This window comes from Peromyscus californicus, unplaced genomic scaffold (genome assembly GCF_007827085.1).
Source record: "Peromyscus californicus insignis strain IS unplaced genomic scaffold, ASM782708v3 Scaffold_15__1_contigs__length_86483966, whole genome shotgun sequence".
Lineage (NCBI taxonomy): Eukaryota > Metazoa > Chordata > Mammalia > Rodentia > Cricetidae > Peromyscus > Peromyscus californicus.
This window is the reverse complement of record NW_026294447.1, coordinates 54670227-54693108: the sequence shown is the minus strand read 5'-3', so window position 1 is coordinate 54693108 and position 22882 is coordinate 54670227. Positions and strand designations below refer to the sequence as shown.

The following is a 22882-nucleotide window of genomic DNA, read 5'->3' as shown; positions in this document are numbered from 1 at the left end:
CGCACGCCTTTAATCCCAGCACTCGGGAGGCAGAGCCAGGCGGATCTCTGTGAGTTCGAGGCCAGCCTGGGCTACCAAGTGAGTTCCAGGAAAAGGCGCAAAGCTACACAGAGAAACCCTGTCTCGAAAAAACCAAAAAAAAAAAAAATAATAATAATAAAGTATTAAAAAAACCAAACCAAACAAAAAGGAATTCTTAATTCTTTGTCAAGCATGGAATCCTTTTATAAGTTGTAAATCTATAATTTGCCTTTTATATCACAAATCGGGTCTTTTTTTTCTTTTATTATTATTATTATTATTATATATTTTTTGAGACAGAGTCTCTCACTTTGTCACTGTGGCTCAGGGTGACTTCAAACTGGTGATCTCTTGTCTCAACCTCCCGAATGCTGGAATTATAGGCATCACTTCCATATTGGTTTGGTTTACACATTGTGTATTATTTGAACAGATAATGTGTATGTGCAGTGTGCACCAGCACAGACACACACACACACACACACACACTTGCGTGTACTGCATTTGGGGGCATGTGTGTGGAGATCAGAGGACAACTCTGTGGAGTCAGTTCTTCCATCTTTATGTGCATTGTGGGATCGGACTCAGGTCTCCAGGTTTGGGGCAAGTGCCTTTACCCACTGGGTCATCTTGCTGGGGCAAGTGCCTTTACCCACTGGGTCATCTTGCTGGCTCTGTGCTCTTTTCATAAAGTCTTTTTGATGGCTTGTTTTTATTTCCAAGGTGCTATACTAATATAGTACTGCTTCATTTTAGCCACAAGATAATGGTATGTCTAGTGTAATGATGCTGTTTTGCATGTCAAATCTAAGACGACATTTATATACACTCTGACTCCTTCATGCTGAAATATTTTAAATAGTTACTTTATTTTTATTACATTATTGTAGGAAACTGAGCCAAAGCTGTCACCTAGCTGGAACCCCAAAATTGTTTATGAGCCACACCCACAGCTAACTAGAACTTTACCAGAGATAGCACCCTCGGATCCAGTGCAGATTGGAGGGCTAGTGGGCAGGCTGGAGTTGAGTCTCACTCTGAAACAGAATGAAGTGCTTCCGGGAGCCAAGGTCAGTATTGTTTTGTTTTCTCTGCTAAAGACAGGCATTTAATCTTCATAGTGGCTTAGTGCTTGATTGCTGTGAGCTGTCTTGTGACTAAGTGTCTATTCTTTGCACTCTCAATGTTCCAGCCCAGATTTTCCTTCCTGTTTTGTGAACTGCTCTCAGGTTAAGAAGTCCTCTACCAGGGCTTCCCTTGCTGCCTTCTGAGGAGATCATTAATGGAGCAGATAGTGTAGCTAGTTCTAGATGCTGCAGGGACTGCCCTGCTGTGGCAACAACCTTGGGAAATCAGCACATATGTGTCTTTGGGGAGCGCATATGCCATTTCTTAAAGAAGCAAGTGCCATGAAAAAAGCTTTTGTGGTCTATTTTGGCTGGATGTAGTCTTCTACATTCGTAAGCTTTGATTTCAATGCAGATATAAAGTTTTGCGCACTGACTAGATTTGTGTAACTATTCTCTATGCTGCTTTTAGAGTTCTGCCTATTAAGGGACAGAAGAATAAGTGGTAGTTTTGTGTGGTGGTGTTATATTCCAGTTCCAGACAGTATTGGGTATTTGGAGATACTATTACTCTTGCCTATACATTAATGTTTTTGCATACTAATTTGAGCATTTGTATATTTTGTTTAATGTAAATGAATATTATATGGGAAAAGTAAGTTCTGGAAATCAACACTGGGCAGCATAGAGCTTAGAAATGGTAACTCAGAATAGAGGTAGCAGGGTAGTATGGGGCAGCACACCAGGGTAGGCTTTAGTCTCTTCCAGCATTCCTTAAACCCGAGCCTTCCAGCTGTGAGTTCAAATGTCGCACGATTTCCTGCTCTAGTTTCTGAGATAGTGCCCCTGGAGTCTGTTGTATACCACACATTCAGTTTTAGTGTATTTTTTGGGGAATTATTGAGATGAAAGCAGGGGACTGCTTTGGTTGAATTTAGAGAAATTTGTATTACATTACACTGTGTTGAAAAATGCTTAGTTGTTATTTTCAGTGTTTTATATTTTCAAAAGAAAGCAGTGAGTACTTTGTTCTTTGTATTTCAAATTCAGAATGTACCCATAATGAAATATTCCTATGACAATTAGAAACTAAACTACTGATCTTCCATCCTAATGAAAACCAGAGACTATATGTTGTTTCAGTCCAAGAAACAAATGTGTCCAGTAACAGAAACACATTTACCCACTCTGGATGTGGCCTGGGTGTTAGCAGTCTGTAGGAGCCCCATAAAACACTCAGTCTGTAGGCACACCAGGAGAGCCATGTCGTAGAAGGAGTAAGGCTTTGCATTTGTGTCTGCCTAGGTTCAGACCTGGCTGTGGAACTATGTGATCTTTGCTTTGTGGATCTGTTTCCTTGTCTGTAAACAGTAGCAGTAACGAGAGTAGGAGCTGTGTGATGGCTCGGTGCTCACCACACCAAGTGAGACACAAGGGGAAAACGTGCATAGAGAACAAGAAAGGAAGCACCCATTAGCACTGTTTTCTGCCTGGCTTTCGGTCGTGGCTTCTAGCCTCCTGTGCGGGAGAAGGTAGTGTCCATGCAGTAGGCCACTGAGGGGCATGCTGTGGAGTCCAGTGTGGCCGGCCTGGTCTTAGGGACACTGACATTGATTCTGAGGACTTGGTTGTTCTGAAGGGTGATGAATACCATCTTGTTGCTGTGTTCTATAGTCTCCAGAAGACTTAGAGACAGACGGCATGGCATTGGACTTGCTGACATGGAATTTCTCCGGACTTTCCCTCCTGCAGCCACAGTTGCTGGTCTTTATGCCCTTTTGTTGAGACTGTGTGCATTAGGTGAAGCTGCCCAACACCAAGAGTGATACTTACCTCAGTGCCCTGACAGTTCTCTAATTCCTGGTGATGAACTTGTAAAGTACTTATTCTCAACTGTTCTTATGTTTTTAAGTTGGATGTTGATGGACAGATAGATTCCATTCATCTATTCCTGTCACCAAGGCAAGTACATCTGCTTTTGGATATGTTAGCAGCTATTGCTGGACCAGGCAAGTATGACTGTTATGATTATTTCCTGTAATTCTTGAAACTCTTAGGTGAAAATATAACATAGATAGATGAGAATGTGTTATTTTGGGGGTATGTGATTAGAGGTGTATTTTAAGTAGATGTTCTAATTACTTGATTGGATTAGGTCTTTGAAAAACTGTATTATCATGCTATAAACTTGCATTCAGGTTATTTGGTTACATTCATTTTAAAAATTGTTCTGAGTCAGGCAGTGGTGGCTCACATCTCAGAGGCAAGAGGATCTCTGTGAGTTCAAGGCCAGCCTGGTCTACAAAGAAAGTTCTAGGACAGCCAGGGCTACACGGAAAAACATTGTCTCAAAAAACCAAAGCAATAGCCAGACAGTGGTGGTGCATGACTTTAATCACAGCACTTGGGAGGCAGAGGCAGGCGGATCTCTGTGAGTTTGAGGCCAACTTGGTCTACAAAGGGAGTTCCAGGACAGCCAGGGCTACACAGCGAAACTCTGTCTTGAAAAACCAAAAAGAAAAACAAAACAAAACAAACAAACAAAACCCAACTAGCAAAACCTATATTTTTTGTACATAGTGAGTTGCACACATTGTTTTTAGGTACTCACATCTTCTAGAGGTGAGAGTTTACATTGTTGGCCACTGACTTCAAGCTGCTGCTTAGACCTCAAATTGATGTAACCAGCTTTCTGCTAGTGTGGTCAGCTTGCCATTGCTTAAGTGGGGTTTTAGAAAGAAATGTTTAGCTAACTACAAATTGAATTGTTCTTTCTTTTTATATATTTGTAGAAAATTCTAGCAAAATAGGGTTAGCTAATAAAGACAGGAAGAATCGACCCATGCAGCAGGAAGACGAGTATCGAATTCAGATGGAATTAAACCGATATTATCTGAGGAAAGATTCCCTGTCTATGGGTGTATCTTCAGAGAAAAGCTTCTATGAGACGGAAACGGCTCGCACACCTTCTAGCCGTGGTAAGCAGCTCAGCTCAGTCAACACTAGGCCTATGTTATCCCATAGGTGGAATTAGACTTGATTTTGCCTTCTATGAAAAAAAAGCACTTAGCAATAGAGAACAGAAACGCAGGGGCATTTATTCTTTTCTGTTGGCCCACTAGCAATGCAGTGGTACACCAGCACTACCATTTTCAGGTGTATAGTTGGTCTAAGCAATGGTATTTTTCCCTAAGGGAAGTCAGTTTTTGAAAATGTAGACTGACACACACATAGGTTGGGAATAACTGTCATTATTTCATTGTGTGTTCATGTGGTTGTGTGCAGCAGACAGTCCTAATAGGAAGCATTGCTAGTCTGTCCCTCTTGTTGGGGCAATTGTTACCCAGCTCACTGTACATTACAGGGATTTTGAACTGTATAAGCACTAGCGTAAATAGTAAAAATCTGGAGAAGTGTGAACCAAATAAAAATTAAAGCCCACTTAAGAACTTTGAGACATAACAAGCTTGATTTATGTGAGGTTAGACAATCAGTAGAGAGAAGGCACTGAATTGTCACTAGAATTCTAATGTCTCTGGTCCCTTTTCCCATCTGGGAAATAGCTGTATCTATAAGAAGCCAAAGACTGCAATAGAGTTACAGAATTTTTGTTTTTGTAATTTGGTGCTGGAGATGAAGCGCAGGGCCCTGTGTGAGCTGATGCCATTTGAAAATCTGAATTTTTACTTCTAACTTGCCATATGACAACTAACCGTTTGCTGTATTGCTACATGTCATGTGAATCCACAGAAGACTCGGGGAGGCTTGACCTTTGCTGACTGTGCCATTGTGTGTTTACTCTGCTGCTAATGGCCATGCTCAGACACACTACTCACAGCTGTATCTCAGGTGGTTGGAGGAAGGTTCTCTTAGTGTGTCTAAACTTCTTGAAGAAGCATATGGGTGGGATGTATTGTGATGAACTCTAATTCTCTCCAGAAGAAGAAGTTTTCTTCTCCATGGCCGACATGGACATGTCTCACAGTCTGTCGTCTCTTCCACCCCTTGGGGACCCTCCACACATGGACCTGGAGTTATCTCTGACTAGTACATACACAAACACCCCTGCAGGATCGCCGCTCAGTGCTACTGTGGTAAAGTATTACTCCATTTCTTCTGTTTTTCAGAAGGCACTTCTGAGATCCTACACTTTATTCATGTACTTCAAACCAATCTTTTGTAGCTGCAGCCAACTTGGGGAGAGTTTGCGGACCACAAAGAGCAGCCTGTGAGAGGGCCAGCGTTCCCATCTGACTTGGTCCACCCGGCGCCTTTACAAAAAGCTGGTTAGTTTCTACCAGAGGCTTTGAAAATTAAAAGGAAAAGTGTGTATTTCTAAGATAATGTGTTTTGCTTTTTCCTTCTCCCTCCTGTCAGACTAAACATCTGATCCATTTTCTATCTCTCTCTCTCTCTGTATCATCTATGTATATCTCTGTCTGTCTGTCTGTCTACCTATGTCTCATCTATTTATCAATCATTCATCTACTTTTTTTCTGTGCTCCTGGGATTATACCCAGGGCCTTGTACATGGCAAGCCTGCACTCTGTACTATCACATTTTGTATGTGTGTCTTTCATAATGTCTCTTTTAGTCTTGGACAGTCACAAAGTTTAGAAAGAAAAGAATAATTGAACAGTTCATTGGAAAATATTTTAGAATAGTTATACTTATTCATTATATTCTTTTTGTTGTTGTTGTTTAGTTTTGTTTTTGAGATAGGTTCTCATGTAGCTCAGGCTGATAGCTGTGGTTTCACTTGATCTTTTTACCTCCACCTCCTGAGTGCTAGGTTGCTAGGTGTATACCTCCAGGCCTGGCTCTCATTATAGTTTTTATATATTTGAATACATAGATATTGTGGAAAAATACCATTCATTTCATATCATTGCAATCTAAAACTTTCATTCAACTATCTGATTTGTCTCTCTCTGTGTGTGTGGTGTGTATGTGTGCCTGTTTGTGTATGGTGTATTTGTGTGTGTGGTGTGTGTATGTGCATACATATGTGTTTGTGTGTAAGTGTATGTGCACATAAGCGTGTGTGTTTGTGTATATGTATGTGTTTTGTTGGTGTATGTGTAGGCATGTTTATATGTGTGTATGTGTGCTTGTGTGTATGTGTATGGATCTGTGTGTGTTTACGTGTGTATTCATGTGTACCATTGTGCATAGAACCTGAGGCCTTGACGGTACCCAGCCAGTGCTCCATCATTATACCCTAGCTTCTTGAGTCTTTTTTTCATTGTTTTTATATTGTTTATTTAAAAAAAAAAGTTTCAGTTTCGATTCTGCATTTCCCTCCCCAGGACTGGGGATTGAGCTTAGTACCTTGACCATGCTAGGCAATTACTTTACCACTGTTCTGCACTCTTGATCCTTACTCTTCAAAATTTAACTGGAAAATCGGCAAGCTTAAAGGAGAATTCAGTGTGCAGCTTTTGGTTAATCTTGATTTGTTTTGTTTTGTTTTTTTGAGACAGGGTTTCTCTTTTGTAGCTTTGCGCCTTTCCTGGATCTCACTTTGTAGACCAGGCTGGTCTTGAACTCCCAGAGATCTGCCTGGCTCTGCCTCCTGAGTGCTAGGATTAAAGGTGTGCGCCACCACTGCCTGGCTTTGATTTTTTTTTTCTAACACAGTTTTATGGTGCAGAAGATGTGTCCACACATTTCTACGTACTGAGATGGTCACTCGTACTTCCGAGTCCTGCATACCAGATGAACAGGGTAGCTGTCTATTTAAGGTGTTTTGAATTCTGACTCAGAGAACTCCATGTATTTCAGCTCTCCCCTCTAGGTCTGTTTCAGTGGATGAATCCAGGCCTGAGTTCATCTGTAGACTGGCTGTAGGCATCTTCTCAGTCTCCGTGCTGCACATCGATCCTTTGTCTCCAGCGGAAACCTCTCCGAATCTCAATCCATTGACACCCATGGCCGTTGCGTTCTTCTCTTGTATAGAGAAGATGGACCCAACCAGACTGTCGACAGAAGACTTTAAGTCTTTCCGAGCAGTCTTTGCAGATGCTTGTTCACACGATCACCTCAGGTGAACTTTCCTCGTTACTAATGATACATCAGAAAGAGCCTAATCCACACTGTGGCATCTGTCTACCTCCCTGTTTTGGTTTTCGGTGGCTAATGAGTGAAATTTACTGCAGTCCTACCGAGATCCATCCGTAGGGTCTCTCCTTCACATTGTGTAGTGTGAGAAGGATGCAGATATAGATCTAGATAGTTTGTAGCTCCCTCCCTGTTCTCACCAAGTTTGTCTTACCACGTTTTGCCATCATCCCGGCTATCACTATTGAACTGATGGAAATGGTTCTTTTTGGCACTGGCAGTGGCAGAGATGCTGGTGGTGCTGAGGGCAGGACCGATGCTAGACCGTGAGGTGGGAAGTCATAGCAAGCCTGGGCTGAGAGTTTGAATGCTCCATTTTCTGTGATTCTTACAGCTGTGAGCCTCCGTGCAGTGAGGCCTAAGAGATGAGCTGACTGAATTGGAGAATATAGGGTTAGCATGCAATTATTGCATACTTTAATATCAATGTGATCTCTAAGATGAGTGATATTTTGTATAATGTATAGACAAATAAAATTTGTATTTTAGAGAATGCCTGTTTATGGAGACAGGATCTCATGATATAGTCTAGTCTGGCCTCAGACTTTCAGGCAGCCTTAGATAACCCTGTCTTCCCTGTCCTCTGGCCTCTGCCTCCTGAGATGATAGATGTGAGCCACCATGCTTGGTTTTAGGCAGTGCTGGGGGTTGGACCCAGGGCTTCATGCAAGCAAGGCTAGTGCTCTACCAACTGAGCTAAACCCTTACCCCCAGCTTAAGGCTATTGTAAGCTAAGTTTTCTGGCGTGTCAAAATTAACATGTGAAGTAGTTTTTGGACCCCATCCCAAGATACTCTAGGGGTTAGGGCAATAGTACTTCAGATTACACTGTACGAACATTTCCCTCAGTTGTGTCAAAGTTCCAGATATCTGCCAGTAGGACTCTGACACAAAACCTGTGAACCCCGCCAGCTGAAGGTCAGAGTACTGCATGATTGTGTTCAACTCTCAAAACACCAGTCTCAACCCATTATCTTCCTGCGTCATTTTCCAGAGTACTAGGATTTCAGGTGTTCACCACCATGCCCTGCTAGAATGATATTTTTAGATAGTTTTTTTTTAATTAAGAGATTTTTCTATTCACTTTACATATCGACCACAGATTCCCCTGTCCTCCCTCCTACCACTCCCCCATTTTTAGATAGTTTTTTTTTTTTCTTCGAGACAGGGTTTCTCTATGTAGCTTTGTGCCTTTTCTGGAACTCACTTGGTAGTCCAGGCTGGCCTCGAACTCACAGAGATCCGCCTGGCTCTGCCTCCCGAGTGCTGGGATTAAAGGCGTGTGCCACCACCGCCCGGCTCGATAGTTTTAAGAACCCATTTCATATATTTTACAGATCTGAATTTTTTTTTTTAAGTTTTTTTGTTTTAAGACAAGGTTTTGCTGTGTAACCCTGGCTGGCCTGGAACTTACTATGTGCTAGACTGGCCGTAAACTTACAGAGATCCCTCCCAAGTGCTAGCATTAAAGGCATGTGTGTGCCACGATGCCTGGCTGGATCTGAGGTATTTTATCCACTGCAATTTGGAGTGTGGAAGAAGGAAGGACACTATTGGGCAATACAGGCATCCTGGGAAGTTTCCCATGGTAAAGATGTTAAGGAGTAGGAAATGTGAAGCTCATGTCCTTAGGGATGTTAATGACCACGCACAGCTTGAACTTGTTAGAGTAAGCATGTGGTTATTATACTAACATTTGCATGTTATTCTCTAGGCTTATGTATGTTGTTTAATTGAGAAGCATGTGGAGACTCTGAAATGCTCCTTTTTTTTAATGGTAGATTTATAGGTACCGGCATCAAAGTGTCCTATGAGCAGAGACAAAGGTCGGCTTCCCGGCATTTTAGCACTGACATGTCCATTGGGCAAATGGAGTTTTTGGAGTGTCTGTTTCCAACGGATTTTCATTCTGTCCCTCCCCACTACACAGAGGTAAATGCTGGACTCCCCTTTGAGATGATTTTTACATTTAATTTGCTTTTTTAAAAATTGAATGAACAACAATAATTTTCTTTAAAACATGCCAGCATCACAAAGTGTGTGTGTTATCTTTTATCTTTGTGATTGTTGAAACAAATCTTAAAGTATGTCATTCAAGGTTCTTCTGTGAAGCTAGTAAATATTTTAAATGAAATGAGAGTTATCCGAGGAGGCAGGCAGGCTGTGAGCCTGCTATTTAATTTTGTTTTCCAAGTTTTTTCTTAGATATCGATCTGTTTGAACCCTTGCCTCATATGAGGTGCTGAGTCTCACAGAAGTTAGCTGCTTGAGTGAGACTGACGTACTAGAGAGTGACAGAGATGAAGTTTGGGGCCAGCTTTCCTGACTTCAGAGAGCTCTTCCCTACAGTACTGCCTCTAGAGATTTACATGATCGATTTCAGCTTAACATCCCGGCTTTACCGCGTCTCCATCCTTGTCTCTAAGCTTCTGACGTTCCATTCCAAAGACGGGACCGATGGCCACCTCCCTGTGTGTCTGCAGCTTCACTATAAGCACTCTGAGACTAGAGGGCCTCAGGTGAGAGACCGCTGCGTGGCCGCCACTGCAGATGGTTTGGTGTTTGTCACAGTTGTTAAGGTTTTAACTTAGTTTTATACTTTTGTTAATAATTGTGTGTGTGTGTGTGTTTTTTTTTTCAAGGGTAATCAAGCAAGACTGAGTTCAGTTCCTCAGAAGGCAGAATTACAAATTAAATTAAATCCAGTGTGTTGTGAGCTGGATATCAGTATTGTGGATAGGTTAAATTCCTTGCTTCAACCACAGAAACTCACTACAGTAGAGATGATGGCCTCGCACATGTATGCGTCATATAATAAACATATTAGTTTGGTAAGTATGTAGAAAGTTGCACATAAGCATGTGCTTATTGGGGTTTCTGAGAAAAGTCCTAATAGATTAAATAGACTATATTAGAACAATATTATTTATAATAGTAAAAAAAATAGACACTTTAAATTATTTTTTACTTATATTTAAAAAAAATTTTTTTTTTCGAGACAGGGTCTCTACATAGCCCCGACCATCCTTGATCTCACTTTGTAGACCAGGCTATTCTTGAACTCTAGAGATCTGCTTGCCTTTGCTCCCTGAGTGCTAGAATTAAAGGCATGTGCCACCATATCCGGCTTAAAAATTAATCTTATTTTTCATGCATTCCGACCTAAAACTTGAGAAGTAGCCAGAGATGATTTTGAACTCTTGATCCTTCTGCCTCTACCTCCTAGAGCTGGGGTTACAGTGTGTACCACCTAGCTCAACGGTGCGCCTTCTTTGCCTTGATAATAACCAGGTAAGGTTTGCTAATTCTCCTGGAGACATTTCCTGCTTCATTTCTAACAGGGTGTGCTGTGTGGTATCAGCTGCATGAAGAAGGCTCCTCAGGAAGGGTTAAGGGAGAAGTAGAATGTCTTTCCATGCAAACTTTTTTTTAATTTTTTTTTAACCTTTTGAGATAGCATCTCATTATTAGCACAGGTTGGCCAGGAGCTTGTGTTCATCCTGCCTCAGCCTTCCCAGTGGGAAACTTGCAGGCATGTGCTACTCTGTCTGGCTTCCCTTAGACTACTGTTAAAACTAGACTGATGTGCAGAAGAATGACTAGACACAACAGCAACAGCATTGGGTTACAGCAGCATTGCACTACACTTCTTTTTCTGGATTTCGGAGAATACTGTAACAGCTTCATGAAGTTTTGTTTTCATACATTTCATAAACTTGAATGGTAAAAACTAAAGCCCAAATAGCACAGTAGAGCTTTTGAGAATAAAGAGTGGTGCTGGGCATCACATTGCATTGCTTTTGCTTGGATCTGGTATGTGGAGTGGGTTTGTAATGGTGCATTGGGAGTTGGAATGTGTGGCCTGTAGGACCAGGCCCAGCCTGAGAGGCAGCTGTAGACTCAGGACTCAGTAGAGCAGTGAGTGCCCGTGATCACAGTGCTCTGGGCTTGAACCAGGAGGCCTGTCATTTGAGACACGCTTAGGAAACATGAGACTCAATCTAAAATGACAAGGAAAAGGGCAAAACATTTTATTTCCCGATTGTTTTGCCCTTCGGTCCTGGTGTTTAGTCTAAAGCAGCATTCTTTGTCTTCCATGGCTGCCTGTTGGTAGTTAAGTGTATAGGCCAGTCTCTATTTGCTGTTAACCTTGGCTATGTTGGTCATCTTTCTTTTTCTTTCTCTCTTTCTCTCTTCTCTCTTCTTTCTTTCTTTCTTTCTTTCTTTCTTTCTTTCTTTCTTTCTTTCTTTCTTCTTCCTTCCTTCCTTCCTTCCTTCCTTCCTTCCTTCCTTCCTTCCTTCCTTCCTTCCTTTCTTTCTTTCTTTCTTAATTTATTTTTATTTTATGTGCATTAGTATTTTGCCTGCATGTAAGTCTGTCTATGTGAAGGTGTCAGATCCCCTAGAACAGAAATACAGGCAGGTATGAGCTGCCATGTGGGTGCTGGGACTTGAACCTGGCTCCTCTGGAAGAGCAGTCAGTACTCTTTGTTGTTTTTGTTTTTGTTTGATTTTTGTTTTTTGAGACAGGGTTTCTCTGTGTAACAGTCCTGACTGTCCTGGAACTCACTCTGTAGACCAGGCTGGCCTCAAACTCACTGAGATCCGCCTGCCTTTGCTTCCCAAGCACTGAGTTTAAAGGCATGAACCACCCACCACCCAGTTGTTAATACTCTTAACTGCTGAACCATCTCTCCAGCCCCATCCCTAGGTTTCTTTAGTGTGAGAGTAGAGCTTGTGTTAGGAAGCCAAATGGAAGAGATAGAATAGATCTGTGAAAATCCTGGTGCCTGACTTTAGAGAAGAAAGGGAACCTGGTAGACGGGGGAGGGACTTGGAAGAAGAATGAATGGGAACAAAGCATGCTGGCATGTGCAGAGGATGCCAGGGAAAAGCCCATGGCCTTAGATGCTTGCTTTACATGTAATTACAAATCCCAGTCTGCCATGAGAAGGGAGCTGAGAGGCTGGACACTGGCCCAGAAGATGAATGTTGGAGCCTTTGTTAGTTTCAGGACCTTTTATGAAAATTAGAAGTTGACTTCTATTTGAATGGTATGCTTTTGACTGCCTGGGGGGACTTGGGAGTCCTTTAGTGAACACTTGGAACCTTTGTGTGCCAGGCTCTGAATATAGGCCTGGAAACAAAGATGAGTAACACTAGCCTGTGTATATGGCTGCAGTCATCTGAGTTCACACTGGATCTTTAGGGCAGCTGAAAATGGGCAAATTCTTCAAACTGAGTATTGACTATGGTAGTGGTTTTTAACCTTATTGGATTTGTTAGGCTGGTTCATACTTTTTCTTTCTCTTTAGATTATGGTAAGATATGTAGGGGAATATACTGCCTGTTTTTATTTTTACTTACTTATTTTTATATGAAGATTCAGCTATTGCCCCAACAGTTACATTGAAGCTTCATTATATGGTAGTGGTTTGTTTGAATTGTATCTGGGTGCATTGTGGCATGTGGGGGAGTAGTGATAGAATACATGAAATGCTAAGCACTGCTGTGATTTATGTTTCAGCACAAGGCTTTCACTGAAGTGTTTCTAGATGACACACACAGTCCTGCCAATCGCCGGGTGTCTGTACAAGTCGCCACCCCAGCGCTGCATCTTTCTGTTCGCTTCCCCATCCCTGATCTTCGGTCAGACCAGGAAAGAGGACCCTGGTTTAAGAAGTCTCTTCAGAAGGAGACCCTCCATTTAGCATTCACAGATCTGGAGTCTAAGACGGAGTTTGTGGGAGGATCCACCCCAGAACAAACTAAACTGGAACTGACTTTTAGAGAGCTAACTGGTAAGACTGAACACGCCTGTGGAGAGCAGACTATGTGTGGAACACTGCTCTTGACAGCACCCAAGATGTCAGAATTGGGAACACTTAGAGAACAGAGCAGCAGCTTTCCCCCAGAATTGTGTGGAGATGTACCATAGGTGGCACACACCTTTAGTCTCAGTACTTGGGAGGCAGAGGCAGACTGATTTTTGTGAGTTCCAGGCCAGGGCTACACAGAGAAACCTGTCTCCAAAAAAAAAAAAAAAAAAAAAAGCATCACAATGATTTGCTTTGGTGAAGTTCTTATTTTCTGTAGGAATGTAGTGTTAGCCTTTTTTAGCATTGCTTTCTGTTTATTGTGTGGTAGAGGCTGGGTAGCCTGCATGCTGCTTCCTGCTGGGTCCTGTAGTAGCAGATCACATCCATCCTGTCATTTCCTTTAGTTTTCATTCCCACCATATGCTATATTTCCTGACCTGTGGGCTGAAGAGCATGTGTCCCCCAGCTCATGGGTAGTCAGGCCACTCTGACACCAGAGCCTGAGTTCTCAGTCACCACCTTAACTCACTCCTGCAACACCTGTGTAAAACCTGGCTAAGACCTGGTATGTTCTGTGTCTGTGGGTCAGGGAGCAGGCTGGGTGGAAACTCTGTCCTCTGATACCAGTGAGGGGACTCACACCCCAGGTTTGGAAACTGTCCCTTGTCTGTTCTGATCTCTGAGTTTGGCAAGTTTTTGGAGATACTTAAATAGGCACTTGCCAGTTACTACCTCATGAGATGATATTTAGGTATACTCTGCCATCCCTTATCTCTGTTGACATGATGCTCTCTGATTTAGAGGGAAACAATGAAGGGCAGTGAGAAGCCAGTGTGGTGGAGTTATTTTGCATGTACAGAGTGCACACTGGAGTGTATTTGTGTAGTTATGTTTACAGTGGTCAGTTAGCTGATACGCTTTTCTTTGTTTTTTTTCTGCCATGCTGGGGACTGAATTCAGGGCCCTATATTCTGGGCAATTACTCTACCTCTGAGATATAGCTCCAAGCCATAAACTTTTCTTCTGTGAAGAAGTGAGGCTGGAGAGATGGCTCAGTGGTTAAGAGAACTTGTAAAACCATGAAGACCCAAGTTCAGATCCCAACACTCATCTAACAAGCTGAGCATGGTCACCCTCATATGCCTAAAACCACAGTGCTTGGGGGTGGAAAGTGGTCCCTGGGACTTGTTGGCTGCCAGCTTAGCAAATCGGCTCCTGCCTCAAAGGAATAAGATGATAAGTGACAAAACAGTTACCCGATGCCTTCAAATACGCACAAGGAAATCATTACCAGTACTCAGTAGGTAGTGACTGACATTGTTACACATGAAATACTAGTCAAGAATTTTAGTTTGAATAAAAACTGGCATCTTTTTCTGCACATTCTGCCAGCACAGGCCACATTAAAGCAGGAACAAATGAATGAGTGGTGTAGAGCATGAGAGTCTGTCTGAAGACTTCTGAATGATCTGGTCTTCAGCATTTGAGAAGGAGCACATTGCAGTAACACCATCTTGGTTGTGTAGGGTCATTTCAGGAGGAGAAGGGAGAGCCATCTGTCAAATTTTTCCATGTGTCTGGTGGAGTCGATGGAGACACAGCCTCATCAGATGACTTTGACTGGCCACGGTAAGCAAGTGCAGGGGTCTAATGGAATTTTCAAGAAGTTAGACTTTCAGTTAGCCAAGAATATACTGCTAATGTTCTTCTTTTATTTACTTGAGTTATATGCTGAGTTATGTATATACTGCCTTTTCATAAGTGGGTTATAGCAGGCATGGGCGTTATAAGTCAGTCTGATTGTATTAACATTTAATCAGTGTTCATTCTGTAAATTTGCATAAGGTAGAAATGTTGCTGTTTATACTTATGTCTTGATTTTTCAAATCATCTTGTCAATCAGAATGGTACTGAAAATAAATCCACCAGCCATGCATTCCATTTTGGAGAGAATAGCAGCTGAAGAGGAGGAAGAGAATGATGGTCACTACCAGGAAGAGGAGGAAGGAGGGGCTCATTCCCTGAAAGATGTCTGTGACCTGAGGCGACCCGCCCCATCTCCCTTTTCCTCTCGTAGAGTAATGTTTGAGAATGAGCAGGTAAAAGAGAAGTGTGAGAACTTGCAGGGTGATTGTCCCAGCCACAGAGAGATGCTTCCATGCTTCCCTCTTCTCCTCCTCCCCTCCCTGCTCCTTTCCCTCCTTTTCTCTTTGTGTCTCAGGTTAGTTTTGAACTTTGATCCTCTTGCCTCTGCCTCTGAGTTGTGAGATTACAGGCCTGTGCCACTACACTTGGCTAGTTCTTTATTTTTGAAAGAATACTGTATGTAATCCTAGCACTTGGGTGGTAGAGGCAGGAGGACTGCAAGTTTGAAGCCAGATTGGGAGACATCTCAAGACCCCGCTGAACAAACAACAATAACACCACCAGCAAGAAACAACAGTGACAAATAGCAGTAACAACAACAAAAAGAATCTGTGTATTCCTTGTACTAGTTTGTAGCACCAAGATTGACGTCTATTTTTCTTGATGTATGTTCTCCCTAGTTAAAGGTTATGTTTATCTATTTGCTCACATGGTACATGTTATAGTAGTTTTTAAAATGCTACTATTTTAAACATAGATTGCATCTTTTACGCTTTTTCTCACACTAAAGCATTCTGTTTTAGATGGTGATGCCGGGAGACCCTGTAGAGATGACAGAATTTCAGGATAAAGCCATCAGCAATTCTCACTATGTGCTGGAACTTCTGCTACCAAATATTCACATGACACTGCCCAATAAAAGCTTTTATGAGAAGCTGTATAACAGGTGAGTTTGAATGGCTGTTGTTACGTTCTGCACTGCTGCTGTTGCTGCTGTTGCTGGTGCTGTAGCTGAGTGTCCAACCTGTGCCTAGTGCCTATTGTAGAAACAACAGTAACTCCACCATCAAGAACTCCCAAACAGCCAGATGCTGTGGCGCACGCCTTTAATCCCAGCACTAGGGAGGCAGAGGCAGTCAGATCTCTGAGTTTGAGGCCAGCTTGGTCTACAAAGTAAGTTCCAGGACAGCCAGGGCTACACAGAGAAACCCTATCAAAAAACAAAACAAAACAAAACACAAACTCCCAAACAGCAATGACAACAAAAACAATTCACATATTATTTATACTAATTTGTAACTCCAAGATTGATTAATCAGTGTGTTTGTTCGTGACATATCTTCTCTCTCTTCCAGCCTGCAGCTGCCCATTGGCTGTGTCATTGGGCTGCACAGTGCTGAGAAGTGCTGTTTCTCAATCCATGCAGTGGCATATGAAGAGCATTAGGAGAGTTGAGTACCAGGCCAGCAGGTACTGGTGTAGAGTTAGGTTTTCAGAGTCACTGTTCAGAAAGTGTCTCTTCTCAGAATTCAGAAGGCAACTAACTAGTTAGGTTTCTTCAGTTTTGCTTATACACTTTGTAAGCAAAAAATTTAATTTATTGTGTTTCAATACTCCAACACACCTACCCAGCAAATACAGTGAAATGGAATTCTGGGTCATAGACTTTGATGACTTTGGATACTTCAATAGCCTCTATCAGCCCCAGTTCCTTCATCTGCCAAATGGAGATGATACCAGTGCTCACCCAGAAGGGCCGGTCAGAGGAGTAAATGATGTAATGACAAGATTACAGAACAGTGCTGGCCTGTGGCGAGCTCTCGGCCGTGTTCTGCTGTTGCTACAGTTCCCGCCCTTGAGGGACTCAGAGCAAAAAGGAAGTGCGTACATAGTCTCATCATCTCTAGCGTCCACTGCAAACAGGTTTTCATCCCCCTTGTCGTCAGACTATCCACTGTTGCTTCTGTAGTGGGTTTGCTTGCTGTCTGGTAGCCCTTGGTGCTAAGGCTTAGGGTTTCTGGGTCTCCCCATTGACTGTGGTTGTAAGTCTTAGGGTACTGAGGTACACATTAGTTCAGTGGACGGGACAAGCTCACCAGGTCATTGGGACATAGGAAGAGAACGTTAGCACTTTAAGTAAGGTTTTTGTTTTTGTTTTGTTTCTTTTTTAAACATTTATTATTCAAGTGCAGTGCTCTCGAGTGCACTGTGCGTGCGTGCGTGCGTGCGTGCGTGCGTGCGTCTGTGTGTACAGCTTGTGGAGGCAGGAAGACAACTCTGGGGGTTGGCTCTCCTTCTACCACATGGGTTTGAACTCAGGTTAGGCTTGGTGGCAAGTGTGTTTACCTGCTGAGCCATCTCACCAGCCCTGTTTGTTTATTTTTTTTTAATGAGCAGCAAACTTCTTTTAAACTGAGTATGGTAGCATACTCTGGTAATCCCAGCTCTAGGAAGGCTAAGGCAGGAGGATCATGATTTCAAAGCCAGGGCTTCCTAATAAGATTCTGTTTCAAAATAAAAACAACCAACCAAAGACTGTGTAGACCCAAATATAAACAAAGAAAGCATAGGAGCATGACGGATGAGAAACTCACAGAGCTTATGCCGTAAGCTCTGGTTTTGTTTAAGCTCCTGCAGGAAGTGTGGCGAAAGAGCCCTTCCTAAGGAGAGGCTTCCTTTGCCTTCACTCTTCACAGTGATTGGCTCAGGCCGGAGTCTGGATTCATAGACCTCGCCTTCTTTGTCCTGTAATAAACTGTAATGTTGGGGACGTAGCTGTCAGTGTGTTTAAGGTGCGTCATCCTTCAGTGCTGTGTCCCTGGTATCTTTCACACCACCACTTCCCGCTGTGAGTCAAGATGCTCATTCTGCCTCCCTCCTCCGGAGCCTGGAGCTCTGCAGCTGGCTGCATGCTGGCTTCCTCCAGGGGAGGGAGTGCTGTCTCTTCTCTTGGCACCTCGACTGGTATTCACACTGGGCTTTGCAGTCCTTCCACGAGTCATCACCTCATCCTTCCCTCTCCAGCCCTGTGCTCTGCGACAGCTGCTCGTCTGTGCACAGACTGAGATAATTAGGCATAAGTCCCTCTCAGGGAGCTGGCCCGGAGGAGGAGTCAAGCGTTACAGGTGCTGTGATGGAAACAGATGAAGTGAAGGAGGTGCTGTGGCTCAGACCTAGAGAATGCTGTGTGAAACTGCAGTGTTCCTGAAGCTGGGCAGAAGCACATCTTAGTAGGAGCAAGTATTTACCGAAGAGGCAGCATACAGCCCAGGCCTAGCTGTGGCTCTTCTAGGGTGTTCTTTAGGGGGTACATATCTCTCCCTCACTTTTTGTGGTCATGCATTCATCCCATTTCTTCTTACCAGGGAAGTTGAGCTATCTGTTGGGAAAAAGCTATCTCAGATACTAGTCTAGACAAAAGATTGAATTGAGAGCCGGGCCTTATCTTGAATGTCATACCAGCTTTTCTCCTGCTTGGCTGTGTGGCCTTGGAGAGATCACTTATGTTTTTATGTGGTGATTTCTTCATGGGTAAAGTGAGAGGGTCTCTATGGCACCTTAACAGTCTTCCTGCCATTTGGGAGGTGGGTGTTTTGTTTGGTTTGGTTTTTGGCAGGGTCTCATTATACAGCTCTGACTATCCACAGACTGCTTCTTCCCCTTGGGATTAAATGCATACTTCACTACACCTGGCTGTGGATTTTTATCATTAATTAGCTTCCTCCTTTAAAGTAGGCTTAGAGATGTGATTAGGACTTTGGGTATATTACCGTGGGTAACAGACATTAGATGAGTGTCTAGTTAGGGGTCTGATCTACATTCCTTTCTCTGGTCCTGCTTTGTAACCATGTCAGGTGCTTTCCCATTGAAAGCATGCAATTCCTGTTTTAAAAACTCCTTCACAGGATCATTTTTCAGTTCACCGTTTAAAACCAGTAGGTAAAACCATGTGATCATGTCAAGGGGGTTCTGAGTCTGTCTTCACCTTAGATGTTTCTTTCCTGTTCACTTTGCACTTGTGTTTCTAGGATCTTTAATGACCTGCTTCTCTGGGAGCCAACAGCTCCTTCCCCAGTGGAGACACTTGAGAATATTTCCTACGGTGTTGGGCTTTCGGTAGCCAGTCAGCTGATCAACACCTTCAGCAAAGACAGCTTCAGCCCCTTTAAGTCTGCAGTTCACTATGGTAATGTACTTTCCGTTGTTCTAGTATAAAGAAAGCGCCTCGTTCATATGTTTACAGAGTAGTAGCCCTTCCGATTGCAGAGCTAAAATGTGTCTCAGACTTTGTGTTCTGTTTGTGGTCTGTAATTTCTTTAGAAATTTCTATGATTATTTCCCCGGTTCTGTGTCTGTTCTGATGAGAGCTTTGCTGCTCGAATGTGTTATCTTCGGAATGATGGTACACATGTTTGGAGTTCCCTTGAGAGGCCTATCTCCCTGTCATTCTGTCCTCTGGAAAAGTCAAAGTACTGTTGTGGTCATTTTTAAGCTGCTGTCCTGCTTAGCTGTCAGAATCTGTAATAGTAGGTCTTTTCCCTGCGTAGATGAAGACAGTGGATCTGAAGAAGAGACTTTGCAGTATTTTTCTGCTGTTGATCCCAACTATCGTTCCCGTAGGAAAAAAAAGTTGGACTCTCAGAACAAGAGCTCTCAGAGTTTCCTATCAGTCCTTCTGAATGTCAATCATGGATTAATGGCAGTGTTCACAGATGTAAAGGTACGGTCACACCGTTACCCAGTCTGTTGCAGTGCAGTGGGGTGAGATGGTGTCAGTGCGGGGGAGGAAGGGGGAGTGGCGGGGGAGGTGGGTGGCAGTGTTCTGAGATGCCGGAGAACACACTACTTTGGGAGCTAGCTTCAGTTGTTGATCTAAGGTTGTGTGGCCTCCCTTTGGAAAGCATGTGCTAATTCTTCCAGTGAGGGCTGTAACTAACTTTTTCTTTCTTATTTTAAAAGAGGGTGAAGCATAGGCACTTGGTACAGAGGACTTACGTACTATACACATTATTCAGCGTTTAGTCCCATGGTATTGATAGTTCAAGAATTAGATTGCTTTTTATGCTTTAGGAGATTTTCCTAAGTTAGATTCAGAATGAGCATGCCAAGAAATGTTCTTCCTTTCTGAATTTAATAATGGTGGCTGGGGCCTGCAGCTCAGTGACCAGGAGCCCACCTACTGTGTGCAGAGTTTTAGGTTCCATCTCCAGTACTGGAATTTGGGGAGGAAATAAAATGGTAACTTGTGGTTTTTTTGTTTTGTTTTGTTTTTTCCTGGTCTTGTTGTTAGCAAGAGAATGGAGAGCCGATGGGAAATAAGCATGGTGAATTCTGGTTAGAATTCAACAGTGGCTCATTATTCTGTGTGACAAAATACGAAGGTTTCGATGACAAGCACTACATCTGCCTGCATTCCAGCAGCCTCAGTCTGTACCACAAAGGTAGGTAGGACAGCTGTGTGTTGTTCTCTCTGCTGTTTGCCCATTGACTTCCTATTTGATAGAGACAGCCTGTTGAGAGTACAACTTTGATGTGAGAAATTGTTTTCTGTTGGGAGTTCTGGTTCCGTTGCCAAAATCATACAGATTAAAGCTTTGTGTTTGTTTGGAGACAAGGTCTCCTCACTATGTAGCCAACACTGGTCCTGACCTTGAGATTCAACTCAGCTTCCCAAGTCTAGGACTGTATGTGTGTACTACCACACCTGACTAAAATTAGCACTTTTTTTTTTTTTTTTTATTTATTATGTATACAATATTCTGTCTGCATGTGTTCTTGCAGGCCAGAAGATGGCACCAGATCCCATTATAGATGGTTGTGAGCCACCATGTGGTTGCTGGGAATTGAACTCATGACCTCTGAAAGAGTAGTCAGTGCTCTTAACCGCTGAGCCATCTCTCCAGCCCTTTTTTTTTTTAAATTAGCACATTTTGAGGAGCTGCCTGAGTTACCCTGTGAGTAGGCACAAAGATGGGAATCTGGTTTTCCTCGTGTTTTAGAATCTTAGTTTTAGTTTTTGACTTTCTTGTGAGTTTTTGCTCTCAGTTATCCCTACATTGACAAAGAGAAGTAGGCTGCTACCATGCTGCCTCTTGTGCAGACGCCATGGCCGGCAGAGGATCATCTGTGAGAGCTCAGAAGGAAGTGGGCTCACCGTGGCTCAGCAGCAGGTATTGGTTCAAGCTTCGAGAGTCTGACACCGGCAGCTTATTTGAAACACACTTAAGCATAGCACAATTGGGGAAAAGTTTCCTGGTGTAACACAATCCCGTGTGCACAATGAAGATTAAGGAATAATTTTACTAAAAGTTTTCAAGTTACATGTCACCTCTTCTATTAAGATGGGGTCTATAGATAAACAACATGTGTTGTCATGAAGGCCTGGGAAGGATCTGGTTGTCTCTGGTCATACAGTTAGCACAGGGGTCACCAGACAGTTAACAACATTTATTTCTAGGCTTCTGGGCAGAAAACAAGTATGCATCTGTCCCTTTGAAGAGATAACCCTGTCCTGGATTTCCCAGTGTTTTTCTGTGAGCTCAAGGACCTCTGTGCCACCAGCAAGGCTCAAAGGGGTATAGGCTGTGTTCTAGAAATCTGTTTAGAAATGCTCTACATCCGAGACATCTCAATGGTGGTAGAGTACCACCTGACCTCTTGAGATGGTGCATGTTTACTAGATGTGAACATTCTTCACAAAATCCCGAATACTCTGATGCTGAACATTTTGGATAATGCCGTGCTCAACATGTACAGAGAGTTGTTTTGAGTTGTGAAAGTCAGAACAGTTACAAAATATTCTCAAGTGATCGTTTTGTTGGTGTTTTGTCTTAACGTGTGTCTAGGCATCGTAGATGGAGCCATTCTCCCTACAGAGACACGGTTGCCCAGTTCAACCCGCCCACATTGGTTGGAACCTACAATTTATTCCTCTGAAGAAGATGGCCTCAGCCGAGCCGCCTCTGACGGTGTTGGGGGAGACAATTTGAATATGCTCTCGGTAGCTGTGAAGATACTGTCTGATAAATCAGAGTCCAATACGAAGGTGTGTGCCTTCAACTGTTAAATACTCCTGTTGATTGGTTGCTAGCTAAGATGACTGTTAGAAGTGGCAACACCCCAGTTGGGATTCTGTGGATTAATGTGGCTCTTGGTGTGTCTGTGGTGCAGGAGTTTCTTGTGGCTGTGGGGCTGAAAGGAGCCACTCTGCAGCACAGAATGCTGCCCACCGGCCTCAGCTGGCACGAGCAGGTAAGAGCTCTTGCTTCTGTTGTGTCCTTCTAACAGCTTTCACAGTTGAGAATGAATGTTCCCCTTGGTGAACTGATGTGCACGCACTGTGTGTAGCTGGGCCTTCCTTAGGACATAGACTCCTCACCCAGAAGGCAGTTCCTATAACTTCTCACTGAGTGCTGTTGTTTGTGTCCTTCAAGAAAAGGAATGCCAGACCCGGAGGAGCAGCCAGGGGTGTACTGAGTGCTGAAACCAGCCACTCTTGAAGGACTCCACGTCCCCAGACCATTATTAGTGTGGCTTTGCCTCAGGCCATTTGATCAGAATTTCAGCAACTAATGTCCCGTTGAATCCTCCCTATTTTCTTGGTTTTTTGTCTGTCCTTCCGTCCTTCTGTCCTTCTGTCCGTCTGTCCATCCATCCATCCATCCATCCATCCATCCATCCATCCATCCATCCACCCACCCACCCACTGGCCCACCTACCTACTTACATTTTTTTTTCCTACCTGGGAGCAGACCCAGGGCTTCTTCACACATGCTGTGTGCTCTACTGCTCATTGAAAAGTCTTTCTAAATTTGTATTTGTTTGCTACTAAACGTCTACGGGTGGGGTGGGGTGGGGTGGTGCCCTTGTGTGCATATACCACAGTGTTTTTGTGGGAGTCAGAGGATAGTGTTCAGAAGTTGATTCTCTTCTCCTGGGGATCTAACTCAGCTTCATCAGGCTTGACTTTTACCCACCAAGCTGTCTTGT

General features: G+C 43.2%; 1 protein-coding gene across 4 annotated transcripts in view; it reads left to right on the top strand.

Moving 5' to 3' along the window:
* The window catches only part of Atg2b (autophagy related 2B), a 70108-nt gene that overhangs the window by 19651 nt on the left and 27575 nt on the right, over window positions 1–22882 (top strand). For 2 of the 4 annotated variants that reach the window (XM_052738892.1, XM_052738891.1), the window contains exons 6-23: window positions 912–1091; window positions 3001–3097; window positions 3881–4066; window positions 5028–5182; window positions 5272–5374; window positions 6873–7134; window positions 8990–9140; window positions 9635–9727; window positions 9851–10039; window positions 12736–13009; window positions 14554–14656; window positions 14931–15126; window positions 15697–15839; window positions 18922–19079; window positions 19441–19613; window positions 20184–20334; window positions 21739–21938; window positions 22064–22144. In XM_052738892.1, coding sequence (XP_052594852.1) covers window positions 912–1091; window positions 3001–3097; window positions 3881–4066; window positions 5028–5182; window positions 5272–5374; window positions 6873–7134; window positions 8990–9140; window positions 9635–9727; window positions 9851–10039; window positions 12736–13009; window positions 14554–14656; window positions 14931–15126; window positions 15697–15839; window positions 18922–19079; window positions 19441–19613; window positions 20184–20334; window positions 21739–21938; window positions 22064–22144 — 2895 coding nt within the window. The remainder of the gene's footprint in view (window positions 1–911; window positions 1092–3000; window positions 3098–3880; window positions 4067–5027; window positions 5183–5271; window positions 5375–6872; window positions 7135–8989; window positions 9141–9634; window positions 9728–9850; window positions 10040–12735; window positions 13010–14553; window positions 14657–14930; window positions 15127–15696; window positions 15840–18921; window positions 19080–19440; window positions 19614–20183; window positions 20335–21738; window positions 21939–22063; window positions 22145–22882) is intronic. The other 2 variants (XM_052738894.1, XM_052738895.1) reach the window with 2 other exon arrangements.